The 17,503-nt window shown below is 38.8% G+C and overlaps 1 protein-coding gene across 9 annotated transcripts in view; it reads right to left on the bottom strand.

The window, feature by feature from the left end:
- The window catches only part of ABCA4 (ATP binding cassette subfamily A member 4), an 86,895-nt gene that overhangs the window by 12,083 nt on the left and 57,309 nt on the right, over positions 1–17,503 (bottom strand). For all 9 annotated transcript variants that reach the window (XM_054072645.1, XM_054072644.1, XM_054072643.1 and 6 more), the window contains 18 exons: positions 17,240–17,379; positions 16,372–16,509; positions 15,918–16,105; positions 15,044–15,134; positions 14,229–14,434; positions 13,765–13,813; positions 13,059–13,300; positions 12,521–12,645; positions 11,111–11,209; positions 9,919–10,108; positions 7,676–7,770; positions 6,679–6,711; positions 5,384–5,489; positions 5,191–5,265; positions 4,556–4,725; positions 3,434–3,611; positions 1,896–2,011; positions 173–320 (listed from right to left, as the gene is read on the bottom strand). In XM_054072645.1, the coding sequence (XP_053928620.1) occupies positions 173–320; positions 1,896–2,011; positions 3,434–3,611; positions 4,556–4,725; positions 5,191–5,265; positions 5,384–5,489; positions 6,679–6,711; positions 7,676–7,770; positions 9,919–10,108; positions 11,111–11,209; positions 12,521–12,645; positions 13,059–13,300; positions 13,765–13,813; positions 14,229–14,434; positions 15,044–15,134; positions 15,918–16,105; positions 16,372–16,509; positions 17,240–17,379 (2,389 nt within the window). The remainder of the gene's footprint in view (positions 1–172; positions 321–1,895; positions 2,012–3,433; positions 3,612–4,555; positions 4,726–5,190; positions 5,266–5,383; positions 5,490–6,678; positions 6,712–7,675; positions 7,771–9,918; positions 10,109–11,110; positions 11,210–12,520; positions 12,646–13,058; positions 13,301–13,764; positions 13,814–14,228; positions 14,435–15,043; positions 15,135–15,917; positions 16,106–16,371; positions 16,510–17,239; positions 17,380–17,503) is intronic.

The following is a 17,503-nucleotide window of genomic DNA, read 5'->3' as shown; positions in this document are numbered from 1 at the left end:
TCTCTGGGTTATTTTGCTCAGCTGTCCCTGCAATTACTCAGCAATTCCCCACTCATTTACTGCCAAAAAAAAATGGCAAGGTAGAGAAAGACAGCTATTGTTAGAGACAATGGTGCTTGGACACCCTTTGCACAGCTCTTTAAAAACAGCTGTCAACAAAATTGTTACTTACCGGGTTATTTTCAAATAACTCCAGGATGAATGTAATGGCACTGCTGTTGATCCCCACAAAGAGATTAATACAAGACAATGCAACATAAGCAGTGCTAGGAACACTGAAGAAAGAAGAAGCAGGGTACATCATGGGAATTACTGCCCATCTGCATACAAAAGAGAGAAAAAGTATTATAACAGCTTCTCGGTATTGTCATGTCAATTAGCCTAATGAAAACAAAGCTGAGCTTTCTTCTCATCCCAAGTGTAATGAAATGGCATAACCAACCAGAGGTGCCACTACAATACTCTTTCCCTGGTTACTAAATAAAAAGTTTTTTCTGCTTTTTTTCTGCAGCAGAAGGAGAAAAAAAAAAAGTTAGGTAAAGCAAAGTTGATGTCCTGCTTTGCCAGGTACTCCTCAGCCTTCAGAACTGTCCAGAGAAATCAGAAACTCTGTACCTTTTGATGTTCTTTTCTAACTCCTCTACCATGGATTTTTACACTGAGTTTTAAGATTTCTATGCCATGATTTTTCTATGCCATGATTTTTCTATGCCATGATTTCTTACACACATTCATCATCAGCAGAGGAGTGTTCCCATGGAATAAACTTAAATTGCTTAGGAGCAATTACTCTGACCAGGAGGAATTCAGTAACAAGCTGGATTGCTTAACAGCACAATACATACATGCTCAGAAAGAAGGATTCTAAGTTTCCCGTTGTGACTGGAGCTGGATGCAACGGCTAATATACACCCCTATGAATTTACCTTTGTTTTTGTTTTTCATTTTGAGTAGTAAATTGTGAAATGATGACTGAAGTGACTGCCATGATATCACATTTATTCTTAAAATTTTATCTGGTAAAACTTTAAAATATGCAAAGATATTTTAAATGTCCATCCACACGGTCATGAATACGCAGAGGCACAAGCAACTTATTAAAGATACCACTATTGCACTTTAAAAAGTGAAGTATGAATAAAAAATTAAACTAAATGGGCATTTTGAGAGAATTTTTTCACACTGAGTATTTTACAGAGATTAAATTTTCTCAGAATTTTCATTCAAGGAACACAAAAACTTCCAAAAATTAAAGGTAGTTTTCCCAGAAGAGAACTGTTCCTTCTTAGGCTTAATTTGTGATATACATAGGAGAATGTGAAAAGCTTCATTTCTTTCTTTAAAAATATAAATTGATCTGGTGATCATTTTGTGTGGCCTACATCAGCTGCAGGGCTATCAGGAATATGATTTTATAGATAAAAATATATGATCACTAACTAAATGAGAGAAAGTGATTTTCACTCAGACATAAAACGCTATATTGCCAACACAGGTACTAATTTGAAGTTAAAAAAATGTTGAAGACTCAGTACTCTCTGCCCTTGGGTTAAATTCTGATACTTTAGTATTCGCTGTCAAGGAGACAAATAAACACTAAATTCCTACAATATGTACATGTCAGAAAGAAGTAAATCATAGAATATATTTTCCAGTAAGGACCACATTTTATGCGTAAAAATGTAAGGTGGTGACAAAAAAATTTCTCCTTTACAGCACGTGGCCAGATGGAGTGTGTAAACATACTGGAGCAGGGAGAGAGAGAGCTCTAACCTCTATTGTACACAGTTTTGTTCTTTAAAGCTGGATTCCACTAAGTACAAAGCTCAATAACATGAAATCATTTCCATGTGAAATACAGGGCCTCATGTGTGGGAACAACCTTGAACACTCACCCATACAGAAGCAGCAAGGCAACAAGCACAGGGAGATTAGTCGGAGAAGTGTATGCTTTCTTTTTGAATCCGGCGAATATAACCACAACCATTCCAGCACTCAGTGCATAATTCACCTGCCACATCACAAGGGGAAGGATCAGCATGTAAGACCTGGAAAGGTCTGCAAATATATCCAAATCCTACACGTTATTCCAAGATGATTTTGTGCTGAGGAACGCCGGAATCTCTGAGCTAGAGTAGTCACACTCAAGCTTTTGGATCAATGAGTCCCTGGCAGCACTTGACATTTTCCTGAGACATCTTTTATCAGGCTGTTCATCAAAAATACAACACATATTATTGTTTATTAGATTGTGGTTTGGGAACCAATTATTTCACAGTCCTGCTGGCAAGCTGCCCACAGAAAAAAAGGGAAATGCAGTTTCTGGTGATGCAAAGGCTGCGTAGGTGGGAAAAAGCTAGTTACTTGAACCACATTCCTGGAAGGAGGCTAAAGTGAGTGTGCTCGGCCATGGCTTTTCTCTGTTTCTCCATTCAGCATTAGTAGCGCTAGTCTACCGCAACTCACAGAGCTCCCCATGCAGATGGGAGGTGGCATTTCATAGAACTGCTAACACCAGTTAATACTTTGCATCATGCTGTCAAGCACTAGAGCCAAGTAGAATTCTTGTAAGGAAGCTGCTGGGAGTCTGCTGTGACCAGCAGGGCACAGGAACTCAGAGACCTGCTTCTTTTCCCTCATTTATTAAATCAATGCTTTGTGTTACCTCTCTCCTGAAAGAGTACCTTCTGAAGCCTGAAGAGGTTTTGGCTTTTCAATTATTAATTTTTTTTTCCTTCTAATTTTTTTTTAATTCTCTGTTAATGCTTCTCTTATTGCACAAGCCCTTGGCCACTCTCTTTGTTGAGAAAGCATGGCTAGAAAACAAACCTCATGCTGTGCCCTAACCAGGCAAATAATTTGCTCCTTTGTGACAAAGTGGCCCGAGGAGTAAAGGGAGGGTAGCTGAGCCCTGTCTAAGCAAGCCTGGGCCTGTGATCTAAATTCTTTTGGAACAACACAGTGAACACTATTCAGTGACCTAAACAAATACATCTATTTCATTTTAGACACCCTGGAGTATGTTGTCTGCCCTCCAGCTACTGCTCCAGCAGCCTTTGAATCTCCCACTTAGATTTCTTGAATATCTTGAAACATGTTATGGATGTTTCAGAGGGCATGAATGAGGCAATTGGGCTTTCTCCTGCTATGGTAAGTTGTGCTTTATTGTACATTCAGTTGTAAGGATTGGAAACTCTACGATTACAACAATTACAGCTTCATTAGTTGAATAATGAGTTGTGCACCTGATATAATTTCTACACCTGTAACTAGTTAGGAGGTCAGATCCTTAGCATGCTCTCTGAGAAACACTTAGAGAAATGAATGCTTTGCAATGCTCAGAATCACCTTCATTCAATTAACCGATTAGTCCCCAGTTCATGCAAACCAAGGAATAATTGCAGGCTATGAAATTCCACCAGCAGTTACTCACTATGTCCCACATGAAGTTAGTTAGCCAGTAGACGGCAGGGCTCACGCCACTGACAAACTGTAGGTGTTTGGCTTTTGTTACGCGTTCTTGAATCAGGTATAAGACAAAACTGGCTGGTATAAAGGACATGGCAAAAATCACACAGATGGCAACAACAGCATCCACTGAAGTGGTCAGTCTAAAATAGAGCACAAGAACGGACTGTGAGCAAGAAAATGGATGCAGCACACCACCATAGTAGCATTTTGAGAATCTGGAGGAAATTTTAAGATCTAGAAGCAGCGAGTTTATTTTGCAAGTAGAAGATTTTTCCAATTTCAGAATGTGCTAGTGTATTTTCCCAGGGTGTGTTGGGGATTGTAGCTACCAAGTATGGATGTTGGTGGCATTATTCCCTGATTTTTTACTGGCCTTCATTGCCTGGAACAATTCAACTCCTACATATACCTCAGTTTGAGAGGTTTTCCTGTATGATGTGTCTCGAACTAGACAGTAAGGCACAATTATTGAAGTGCTCTGGGAGGTGGGAAAAAGAGGGTCTTAAAGAGGCAAGTTGCAGACAGTAATATGAAGCACAGATCTTGCCTCTGTGCTAAGGCAGAAGCCTTCAGTTTTGCTTACTTTTGAACTTAATAAACGAAATGAAATTGTGGCTTTCAGATTCTGGAATTCACCAGCCCTACCATATGCCATTGAAAATCTATCTGTGCTCTATCCTTAGCACCAAGATGGAGGTTGTCGACTACTGCTTGCTTGTAGTCAATTAAGAATAAATTCTGATTCCTTTTCTGATTATGATCTCTGTTTTATTTCACAAGTAGATCTGCTGGCTTTGGAGCTTGAAGAAAGACTTCTGAATCTTTGTGCTTGGGTATCAACAGAAACATATAATCATGTATAACCAATGATCGTAGATCCTGTGTTGGGTGGGAATTAATGCTTACAGGAATGTAATGAGACAGAAAATAATAGGTTACATATCCAGCTCTTGATTAGCATAAGCTTCAGGGAGAAGTCTCCACAAATTGAACTATTTTTTCTCAGACTGTGAGTATATTGGAGGTGGCAAGCCATCAGGAGAGGGGGGGGTAAAAGCCAGCAGCAGAGCAGAGGGAGACTTACACAGTGACTTCAGAGAGTTGCTCCTTAGTGAGGTTCAGAGGATGGTTTACAGTAGTGATCCCGTATTCCTCAGGGGCTTGGCCAGTCCGCAGGTTAGCTCTAAGGATTGCATTATTTGCTACATTAAGGAAACTAACCATAGCATGCCAACCTTTATTGTTAAACCACACCTGAAAGAGTCAGAAAACACAGATTCTTTTAGGAAGACTTCACAAATAACCTCAACTGCAGGAGAAATCTTGGCTACCTTTTGTCTGCTTTGGAGGCCATTGTCAGCGGGGAAGAATCCAGAACCAGGAATTCATAGCTTCTAGGCACAGTCCAGCAGGAGGAGCTCACATACTATGCTTTTACATGGGCTGGATGACCACGTCAAGGGATTTTACAGAAGCATATTTTAAAATTTAGCAGAATGTGTCCTGCTTGGAAGTATTTAGGACAGCAAGAAGTACCAAGAGCATGGTTAAAAACCCCTCACATTAGAAATAACTTTGCATTAACACTGTATCCCATGTCACTTATAAGTATATTATTTCAGCTCTTCTTGCATTGGAGAATGCTGCTAGCAGTATTCTCACAGTTTGAAGTCTATGTCAAGAAAGACTGTGCATTAGCAGATTACTTCAAGCACATACCTTAATATTATCCTCAGTTTCCATGTATTTAAGGAAATTAGAAATTTCTTTAGCGGCAGCCAGTGAATTTTGCCCCTAAAATAAAAAGGAAAACATTAAAGATCAGCTATCTGTGTGAAATCCATTGCCACAGCTTTTCAGATTTGTAACAATTCCTTAGTAAAGAGATCAAAAGATAAAGAATCTTGCTTACTCCTGTCACATTCATCATTCGGCCAAGATCACTTAAAAAATTGACAACTTGATCTCCAGAAACATGAAGGACTGGGAGCCTTCCTCCTATAGAAATTCCTCCATATCTAGCAAAGAGAACATTATCATTAATCACTTGTACCACAGACAGAAAGCTCTGTACGTTGATGGAAATATTAAAAACCCATTTAATGTAAGTTTGATTTTTATATCTCATATAATTAATGAACAACAATCTCTACTCTTTTTCTAATAAGTTGTATTAGGTCTTCATAGGGCTTACAAATAGCACAAGTTCTATCAGTTTCTGAGGTGTTCATGCCAGGATGCTGAGAAAATTATTATTTAGATAGATTTGGAGAAAACAGTTATCTGTACAGCACAAAATCTTTAAATCAAGGTAATTGATGCATAAATGTTTGAACAGCATAGAGGACTGAGAACAACATTGGTATCAGCTAAAATTTCAGTTCCCTTGAGAGGAAGAGGTATTCACCAATGCTGGTGCCAGCCAATACTCTGTAACGATAAATACTATTGCATGAGGTGAACCAAAGTCTAATCCCATAGAAAGTACATAGAAATTACATAGAAAGTAAAGTTTGAACATGAATAAGCAGATATTCTGTGAAGGAAGCCATTCACCCAGCCGCTACCTTTGAAGTGAATTCCTACTGCTGATGAAAAACTAAACAAGTATGTTCTTCAGACTAATCAGCTATCTTCTAAGCTTAGTAGCTACAGTGCAGACATGACACTGGGGTTAGTTAGCTGATGCCTCTATGTAAGCGTGGAGCTTACATAGTGGGATCTGTTTTATAACTATTGACATGTTCGGAGCACAGATGAGGAGCTGTGGCTGTTACTTCTGTATTCAGTAGGCTGGTGTCTAGGATTCATCTTACCTAGGTCCTTTTTTTTTGGATGCTTCCTAGTATATTTTTCTGCTATACTTTGAAAGAGCACCCTCAGGGAACTATCATAATGGAGTGCAGCATTGTAGTATAACTCTCCACCACTTAGCCTTAGTCTGACTCTTGTAGAGAAAACTCTGATAGTTCCATTGTGTGCCTCTAGCTTTCATCATTGTGGGGGCAGTCCAAACAAATATAACTCCTTGTCTTTATAAAACCCTTACTGACTCCCAACCTATTTCCCCCTGAAGCCATCTCTTTGTTCTGTACTATCTGCTACAATTCCCCTTGTCCATTCACAGAAACATTGTGAGGCTCCACAGTTAAACAGAAATTCATTGTTCCTCTATTTACCACAGTAATCTCTGAATTGGTTTCTTACCTTTGCTCATTGACCCAGTATTTGCTCTTCAAGCTGAAACAGACAAAGAGAATCCTGTCTCATAATGCACTGAACCGAAGTCAATGGTATTGTCAGGCTTAAATTGAAATTGAAGGTGAGTTCCTATGTTTTGCAGATGTCCAGTTTCCCCTAGAGACCTTTTTTTTTTAAAAAAAAATTTGCTTCCTTTTTTTAATTGCTGCTGATTACTTTGTTGTGGGGTTTTCAGGATTTATGGTATTCCCTGCAGTGGGATTTTTGTTTTGTTTTCTGACATGATTAATCTCCAGCTCATACAGAGATAAGCAAGATTTCTGAAGTGAGTCATACTAGCATTATCCTAAATCCATAATTAATTGATTTCAAAAGATGTATCTGAAACATTATGAGATGCCCTAAGATGAATGAGTCAAAGGCAGCCAGTACATAGCTAATATAATGGTAATTTCAAGAATGCTGCTGGAAATTGAAAAGTTAGCAAGAATCAGAATGAATAGGGCATGGACACTGCACGGATAATTACCATGCACGACACTCAAGCAAGCTGAGGAGTTATCATTAGGACAGATGTATGTATGAACACTGCCATTTGGCTTTTTGGCACTTCTGGGAAGCAAGTGATAATTAACTCAGGCAGATGGTCCCGCTGGTGCAGCTACAGTTCTTCTGGGACACGGCCTAGTATCTCTGCAAAGCAGTTCCCCGTGGTGTGCAGAGGCAGCAGTCTCCTCACCACTGGCACAGCTACCATTAACAGTGGCATTCCATCAACACTGAGACTTAGCTCTGCCTATAAGGGAGTATCTGATTATAAAAAAGATATAGTTAAAACAATTTAACTCCCTTAAAATGAGCATCTCCAATTCTTACATCAGGAATACAAACATCATTCTCAAGTCTACAAAATACTGTGGCACATCAGGCGCTATTCTATTATCAAATGAGAATTTCATGGCTAGGTCCCACATGTGAAAAACAAAGAGAGACTCGTCCCTACCTCCCTTTTATCAAAGTGGGATATGTTTTCACCAGAAAATCTGAAATATTTCTGTGGGTCAGATCTTGAAGAACTTCTGTGCTGTGCTGTACTCTCTGGAAAGAAAAGAAAACCTAATCAACCACAGTAAACTTTACAGTCTCTAAAGCTGTTAAGAAAGTGTTTGTCGGGAAAACAGCAAAAGTACCTTTGGTTCAGAGGGATTTCTCAGGTTCATAGTATCACTGGAATGAGAGAAGGGCATTCATTTTCAAGCCCAAACATCCTTACTTGACTAAGATTTCAAAAGAAATCATAACATCACAGAGATCTGTGATGCCTGACAAAAAACGTTTGCACTTCATTCTGAAACTTGTCACGAGTTATTTACAACAAAGGTCAGGGTTGCTCAAGGCTTTTTCTTCACTGTGAAAGAAGGAAACTTTTAAAATAAAATGAAGCCCCAGTGAAGATAAGGTAGTTTTCTATGATTTAGCAAGTTGAAGTAAAAATTAATATGAAAAAATCACCTTCACTAGCATGTTAGATACTTGGAATGAAAATTACTCTCTTGCTTTGTAATGAAAATGATGCCACATGATGCCTTTGTGAGTCTTTTGCAAATCCAGGGTCACTGTGGAATGCAAGGCCTCAAACTTGCTGAGTTTATACCAATGAAGAATATTCTTAAAAATGTTTCTGGGCGGTTTCAGAGGCCAACGCTTGCAACCTGGAATGGCCTAGTGAGGACTTAGAAGGTAGGAGTGATGAAATTTCTAGAAGTTCCCACATTTGTCCACAGAGAGGCAGTATTGGATGAGATGACACAGAAGGTACTTTGCAGTTGTCTGGTTGATTCTAGACAGCGCGGAGGGAGAAGGGTTAACATTCTCATAGTGCCCTCATTAAATGAGCTGTCTATGCACAGACGTACCTCACAGTTATTTACATACCGTTGCTTCTCTGAAGACTCAAATGTAAACTGCGTCTTCCTGACAAGTTATATGAAACTATCATATCCTGCAAAATTATCTGGATAATATAACGATAAATACATTTCCCTCAGAGGATTAGAATCCCCATAAACAAACAATAATTTTGCATCCTATTTGGATTTTAGGTTTTACACTACATTTCCCTCTCTAATGCACTAGCATGCAATTAGCAAAATTCAGCTTTAGCTGGCTGTTGGACCTGGATTACTTGGAAATCAGAAATAACTCGGGATGCTGTGAATAAGGTTAGCATATAATCTCTTTATTAATTTCTTCTCTTGCTTCATAGACAGGAATTTTACAGATATTTAAAGCAGCTTTGCTTTGCTGTTTTGTGAATAGTGATAGAGAAACCAAAGCAAGTTGAATCAGTATTTGGATTTGGATTCAGAAACCGATTAAACTTGTGACATTAGTGTTAGAACTAGAATTATTTTAGTCACTTGGCTAATGTGTGCAGCCTGGCAAACAGGAATATTAAAGTTAAATGGTGTGCATGGTGAGACATTAAATTAGTGAGTTATTACTCAGAGTGTCTGCAGTTCTGTTTTCTTTAACTTGTTAGAAAAACATCTAGAAAATGTAAACATGAAGAGGCTGTATTTTTCCTTTGCTCTTCAAAAGATCAAGCACAGTTTATAAAGGGCACTAGTAAGATTATTCATTGATTGGAACAGGTGGGAATGTAGGTGTCATGTCTACATACAGCATCAGTGGTTATTAAATTACTTGTCTTCGTGCATGTGCATACAAACAGAAAGGCTTAGAATTTTCTAGAAATGGAACCAAAAGACATTTTAAAAAGAATAATTTGGGGTTGACTCAATATTAATTTTTCATTTTTTAATGACATTACTCCAGTCCATGATTTTCAAAATCATGACATTTGTTCTTTCCTTCCTTTCTTCTTTGTCTCTCCTTCCCTCTCTTTCTTTAAAGGTAAGTGATCTTCTAAATCAAACCATTCTTTGAGGCAAAAAACCCAATACCTTTCTTAAAATTATTTGAAAAACTGTTAAAATTTGTTATTTTCCTCTATATGAAAAGTTTGTAATTTGGATGAAGATAGTAATCAGATTTCATCTACATGCTCAAGCTTTTCTAATACCTCTAAATTTGAATTCCAGATTCTAGTAATTCTTGCTCCCTTAAAAAATGTACTATTTTTTTCCGTGTATATTGGCATGGCAAGGTACTTGGATGCTAATCCCTTTTTCCAGAACTTGACATGAAGCTTTTCTAACAAGATTTATGACCCAGGGACACTACCTGTGGTGGTGGGAGGCCTCCTGCGCCTGCAGGGCATTCTGGCAGCATAGTGAGTTTCTTGCGAGTACTGCACTTGCAGGAAGGTGAAGGATTCTCAGGAGTCCACTTCTGGCTCAGCAATAGACTACTTAGGTTAGGATGAACAACAGGTGTGCTCCAAGTAGTTGGCATATTATTGCATGGGTAGTTCCTGGGTAGGGGAACAGACTTTAAGCTGTGCAGGGATACAGTTAATGACAGCTAACAAATCCACAAAATCGCAATGTTCTCAGCAGATATTCTCCTCTCAGCCCTTATCCTGTGAGTTATGAATTATAAGAACATTTTACAGTACTTGGTAAACATGAATAAATATAATCTCCCCCCACATTTCTGCCAAGTTCACTGTCTTCAGCTTCCAGATAGGATACTGAAAGAAAAAAGGGACTGTGATTCATCAGCCCACACGGAATCTGGAGTGGACACATATCTTTGCAAAAAAACTATCTTTTTTCTTACACATGCGCTATCTTTTCTCTCTTTAGTTTTTGAAGTTTACTCTTTGTTCCTGCCACATCAGGTGGAGGAGAGGAAGGGGACGAGAGAAGAGAGGGCAGCCGGGAGAATCAAGTTGGTGGATAACATGAGTGAAAGAGGCAGGGAAAAAGGAACAAATGGCAAAGCATAGCATGCTAGTGACAGATGCCTTCAGGCAGGGGAAATGGGTAGTACAATAAAAATTGAAGTAAAAGCTCTACTAACACTGTCCTTCAGAGTAAGAATAGCTTCAAATCATAGAGATTGTCCTATTGCTTCTTCACACTCTCAGCATCTGCTGAAGCTGTTGTATCCTAACACACCAGTGGGAACAGGAGAAACCAGAGGGGACTCACATGTGGAAAGTGCCAGGGAAGCCAGGAAGATTTGGGTCTGTGCCCACTGGCCTACTGACATACATGTCGAAGTTGCTTAATCCTCAATTGAAGGCTACATGAGCAGTTTTCCAGCAGCTAGAGCACTGTGAATCGTTCTTAATCCAGTGGCATTGCTGTGTTGCTGTTTGTTTGTTCCTTTTGACCCAATATTAGATATTATTGCCTGAAGCAATCAGCTTAATGAAAATTCAAGCCAATTAATTCTTGTTTCACTACTCAAGTTCTGCTAGTAACACCCTGCTAGAATGTTATTCAAGAGAGGTTAGCCGGTGACTTACGGAAGGGGTTGATTCTTCATGCAGCGATTTCCAAATCCTGGTTTATTCAAGAAAGCATCAGTTAGGGAGATCATCTGCTCACTCCCAGGACGCTCATTGCTAAAGAAGTAAAATAGGACTTTCACTATAAATAAGTTCTTCAAACTATTGTATTGGGATACACACAACAACTGGTGAAGGACAGCCATACGGCAGAATCAACTGCCCCTCTCCAAATCATGACAATTCACTTATTTTATTTATTCACATAAAACCCCAGAACCTTCCAAGATGGTTAACAGGCTAAAGCAATGGACTTTTTCTCCTAATAGTAAAGCATGACTTCTGATATAGTCCTATAGAAATCTTCTCCAAAAAGGCTTGAATACACAATTCTACCCTCTCAGCCCTGTCACACACAGAAATAAGCAGATGGAAAATGATAATCTGCATTTTCATTTGCTGAGGCTAAAGAGACAATGCTGCTAATAGTGAAGAGTCGGCAGCTAACAACGTAATAATATTAGATGACAGCATATTGCTAATGCCAAATGTTATACAAACATAAATATCAAACTCTGCTCCATATACTAGCATATGTAAATTAAATTGAACTTTCATGCGAATTTTCAGTACGAAACTCAAGGAAAACTCTTCAGAATAATTCCCTTCAGGTTTGCTGCTTTCTGCTAGTTGCAATCTAGTCTAGGACTTAAACATTGTTTAAAATTTTCCTCTATTTTGCACATTTTGACTTCATACCAGTTAAGCTTTGGAATACATGGAAGTGAGGGTGAAGTGTTCATGAGAGCACAGAGAAATTGTACAGTGACCTGGAGAGAATAGACCTGAAGCTTCTATGAATAATGAAAGGAAACAAAGTGCTAGTAGACAAAAAAAAAAAAAAAAAGAATTCAGATCCAATCAAAGAATACCGCATAAGGTGAAACTGCTAAACAGCAGCATTAATAAAACCTAGGAGCCTCTGCATTCATCTTGTTTCCATAACTTTGTTGAAATACTCTAAATATATCTACAATAGGTCAGCAGATAGGCTTGAATGTCACTGTTCTTTAGGATAATGAATATAGGAGTAGTTCATTGGTATATCAGAAAGAGTCAGATTTCTTACTGTCCTCGATCTCCTGCTAGGCAGGATATGTAACTTTATGAGCATTCGGGTAGGAAGAGGAGAGTACCAAAGATAGCAAGATACTTCAAGGACTATTGGTTAGACATACTAGCAGCTGTATTCTCCACTTGCACCAATTTCATGCTGTTCTAAATATCTGGTGACACCAATGGGGTTAGTCCTTTTTCGTATCACACAGAGTGAGAAAAGCCCAGTAAGACAGAGCTCCATGATCCTAAGTGGTCGGGAGAAAAGGGTTTATATATGGCAATATGTTTTCACTCAGTGATTCCTCTTACCTGAAGAAAGTAAACTGTTGTCCATAGATCCAAGGGTGTAAGGTTAAGGCGGGATATTCTCCAAATGGAGGAATAATGACTGTAAGTATTAAAGACAGCAACACAAAACTAGCAGGGAGAACAATCTGCAGGGAACATGAAAACACCACACTAGGTTATTAGATGTATGATATAGGGTGACACCATACACACCTCATAACATATATAAACAAAGGAGAGACAGCGGAAGCACAGAGACTGGATCTGTTTTATCTCCTGAATACCAATAATATAATTTCCAGTTCTTTCAGTTAAGATTCTGGTTGTCACAGATCTGTATTATGTTAAAATTAAAATGCTGGTAGTGACTGAATCAGGAACTTGGTGTGGGTGAATAGAAATAGAATCAGAGGCAGAAGAATGGAAATCATAAGTACAATGGTTAGGGACACCGTTACCCATTTGCAGCACCTCAGGTATTTTGCATAGAGACATTGCTAGGAAAGATAGAGTTGAGAACATTGGGAAAGAATCAAAACCAGCAAAAGCAAGTCAATACCTGGGCTAAGAAGTCCTTGTGGCTGCGGGAGGCATGGTGGAACCGTTTGATGAGCAGTGCTTTGATCTGCTGCTGTACAAGCTGAAAACCTTTGTACTGTTGGGACCCTTTGCCTTCATTTGGATCTCCTGCTATGCCTACTGGCATTCGAGAAGCATCACTGGTTTTCAGTGTGGTTTGTTCAGCTGGTTTATTCTCAGTAGAAGTTTTGCCGAGAGTAGAGCCATTTTCTTGAGTGTCTCCTAGGTTAAGATGGAAAGGGTCAGAGAAGGTACTTTATCCTCCATAGATAAAGGAAGCTCAAACATTTTAATGAGCTCCAGATTTTACCACCTGTGTATCACATCACCAAATTGCTTTACTTATAACTGTTGTACTATGGCCATATCTAGTAGCATCACATAGGCTGATGCTCCTCTTACTCAGCAGGATGAACAAGTCAATCATGTATGCAGTTTATGGACTAATGATCAGCAAAGTACTTTTTATAAAACTGTTAAGACCATTGACATCTGGGGGCTTGACACTCCATTTAGTTAAGAACTTCATCCAATCTAAATAAAAGTCAATTGACTTCATCTTTTTTCTCAGATATCATGCCAGGCCCTATCAACAGATATTTGTTGACCAAATTTGTTTTGGCAAGAACACCATACCAAGACTGAAAGTTCTGAGGCTGCTTTTTACTTCATTTATGCTTCTATACCTGCTTTTTGCATTCCAGGGTCAGCTTCTGCTGTGACCTTTAGGAAAACCTGCCATAGACAAATACATCTCCTGGTTAGGAACAGAACAGGTACAATAACCTGGCCTCTGGAACACTATGCATCATCCTTTAATGTAACAGAAAAATTATCAGTACTCCTGCTTATAATACAATCAGAGGTCTCTTATAAACTACATCAGAAAATAAAGAAAGGAACAAATTAAGATACAAAGAAAGTAAGAGTTCAGGCTAATGAGTCATGCTCCATAAGGCTAACATGAGGTAAGACTTGAATCCTTTCTCTACACTCATCCCAAAGACTTTGAATGTGCTACAGCATATGTGACTAGGTTTTGAAGGGGCTATTGAGAACCAGTATGACTATGTGTTTATGAGCAGGAACTATCTCAGAAAATATTTTGTGTACTGATGGCAAGATTAGCAGATATTTTAATGTCTATTACCTCTTCAAGTGGTGTATCAGAAACTCCAAAGCTGCTAAGTCCCAGGTCATCCAATGTTTCCTCCAGTTCTCTGAAGAGACTGGCATAAGATCTCTGTTTAAAGTTTTTATTGGGCAAAAGGTAAATGAGTTCCTGACCAATGCTTTCAATTAACTTTGCTTCTGGGATATGATGATGAATTACTTCTGCAAGCTCATCGAGATTTCCTGTGAAATGTCAAAACAGTGTTCAAAGAATGAGTATTTAACAGTGCTAAGCGTGATTTCAAAAGCTGTTGTTTGCACTATACAAAAGAGGGCTGCACTATTACGTAACTCACAGATATCTCAGTTAATTCTGTACTGGACTGGACTATGTTGCTAATTATGCTCTGGAACTATGTAGCAGGAAACTATTTCAGTCGATTAATAAAGAACAATGAAATCTTTGGGAATACCTGCTTAAGTTCTTCTCTTATGTATAAAAGCCAAAATTACTTTTTCTAAGAAACTCAGTCCCCTTTGCTCCTGGTATGCTTTAGTTTTCATTATTAAATTACACATTTGGTGCAGAGTAGTTCAAAACTCAGTCTACACTTCTACAGCACACAAACTTCCAGTTCTTTATCTGTACCTGAGATCAGCTATATATCAAAAAATGTGCAACAGTAAGAAAACATAAAAAACTCCTTATCAAATTCATGTTACAATACAATACGGATGTTAGACACAAATACCGAAGAAGTGGACCTCAGCAGCATTGGTCTGCAAGATGAGATTGCAGCATAACAGAAGACATAGCTATGTGCTGGAATGTTGAACCATCCCACTTCTTACCATCCAGTTCCTGCTCTGGAGCTTCTTCTTTGTCCCTGTGTGCACAGCTGGAGCAGGAGCAGGAGCACTGAGATCCACAGCTACAAAGTGACTAGCATGGACAAGCAACAGACACATAGATGGAAGTTGTTCAGATACATGCAAAACTGGATGTAAGGGTTGTCAGCCTTTGAATGGCTTCAGTCAGTGAAAATATGTCATATCTGGAGCATCTTGAACATATGCTGAAAGTCATCTGAGGACTGGGTCAAGCAATGCAGAAAATATAAATCCACTTGCACAAAGCATATCTGTCAGTTCTGAATTGCATGCAAAATACCCAGGGAAACGTGATCACTAAGTACTGCACATGAGTATACTGATCGTGTTGCTACTAACACTGGAAACACTACTAAGAGCAGAAAGAATCCAGACCACCACTCCTCAAGTAGTGCGAGGCTAGTTTAACTACAAACAAATGCAGACTCTTCTGCTATCTGAACTAATTACTAGACTATACCATGTTTACAAACAGCGTACTGCAAAAACAAGCATCAGAAAACATGTATATGGACAAAGGCAAGTTGATTGGTAAAAGTTTGAACATACTTAACTGACAAGAGTGAAATATAGATCACTGAGGGCTTCATATCCATCTATTATTTTCACTAGTCTAGCTGGACACATATTTATAAAAACAGAGGAGATTTTTACAGAGAGATTCATCTCTCCACATACTTTCATAAGGTGTCATAAAATTTTCTCATTGCTTTCTTCATTTTCAAGTCAGTTTTGTACACAGGCAAAATTTAACTGCTTCCTACCCTGATGCAGTGCGTGAATGCATGTATGCATTTCTCAGATTACACAGGCAGAGAGGGAGCTGCATACTTACTGAATACCTTCCAGTTCTGGTGTTTTTCATTTTTCGAACAAGAGTGAGATAGAAGCCAGACCCAAAGCTGTTCTTTAGGAACACAGGAGAGCCTGAGCAGAAGAGTTTCCCTTGGGATATGATGGCTACTCTGTCTCCAAGGATGTCTGCCTCATCCATGTGATGGGTTGAGAGGATGATGGTTCTGCCTAGAAGGAAGAAGGGGGAATGTTCAAGGCATGGACTTGCTCTGAAACTCAAAACTCTGCTTAGTCTTCAGGCAATTAATGCAGGGCTTTCTTTGCACCAGAGCTGCATCCCAGGTTTGCCACATCTTAGGTATCTGGTCAAAGAATCTTGTTTGCTTGTATTCATGTTAGACTACTCATGGCAGTTTACACAGCAGGCACATGCTGCATCTATGACAGGTTTAAAAAAAAAAAACCCAAATAATTCCCACTCTCAAACCTGTTACCTGAGCGATACTTCAGCAAAAGATCCCAGATAGATCGCCTGGAATACGGATCAACTCCAGAAGTGGGCTCATCCAAGACTACCACTTTTGCTTCACCCACAAAAGCAATGGCTACAGATAGTTTCCTTTGCATTCCACCTACCAGAGGACAGACACATCCAAGAGTCATGTAAATGGCAGGGATATAATTAAGACTGCTTTTCAATGTGGGGACCAAGCAAAACAAAACTCAACCTCAGCCAAATATTTCTTCAAAGTCACGTTTTTCTTCCTAATCTTACTTTTTTAAAAACATATTTTTCATCTACACATTGCATTTTCTGCTTGTTGCAAGAAGCACAAGCAGGAAGATATGAGATTTGTAATAGCTGCAGTTAGGACAAAGTAGTATAAGAACACCTGGCTGTTTATTCAAATCAGTTTTGAATCTGAAAGAGAAATGAGCACCATGTGCATTTTTACCTTTAGAATGAAAGAAATTACTTCTACCAAATAAAACAGTGTATAAAGCACTGACGCAAACAGTAGAGCAGTATGATAGTACAATACTAAATTTGTCTTGAAATAGTAGAACATGGTCTTTTGTGCTTTTTCTTACCCTGACAGTTTTTTTAATATATACACTCATTTAAAAGTAACAGTGTAAACTGCATTTGAATTTATTGTATTTTTGTAAGAAACAGAAGGTTTTGAGACAGGTTGTGCCACGACCCTTATTTGTACGGTCCCATTTAGTCTTCGAAAGTAAAGACCTCCCCAGTGCAGTTGTGTGTCAGAATGCAGCCCCAAACATGTAATTAAAACAACATTTGTTCAAAGACAAAGAAAAAGCAGTAGAAAAAACATCTTAGAACAATCCTGCAGTCACCTGACAAATTCTGAGCCTCTTCATTCCTTTTATGGGTGAGGCCCATGTCTTCTAGCATCGTTTCCAACTCCTGCTCGGCATCATCCCTCGATCTTCCTTTCAGTTGAGAATAAAACAAGATGTGCTCAGCTACAGTAAGGCTGTGAAATCAGACAGAAAGGCACCAATGTAATTTGAATGAATAAGCAGATTTTTTCCTAAGCAGCAATAAATTCACTCTAGCTTTATCTTGCTAAAAGAAGAGGGGCCGCTTTACCTTAAATC

This window comes from Cuculus canorus, chromosome 8 (genome assembly GCF_017976375.1).
Source record: "Cuculus canorus isolate bCucCan1 chromosome 8, bCucCan1.pri, whole genome shotgun sequence".
Lineage (NCBI taxonomy): Eukaryota > Metazoa > Chordata > Aves > Cuculiformes > Cuculidae > Cuculus > Cuculus canorus.
Note: the sequence above shows the minus strand (reverse complement) of the source record. Positions and strands in the feature narration are given on the sequence as shown.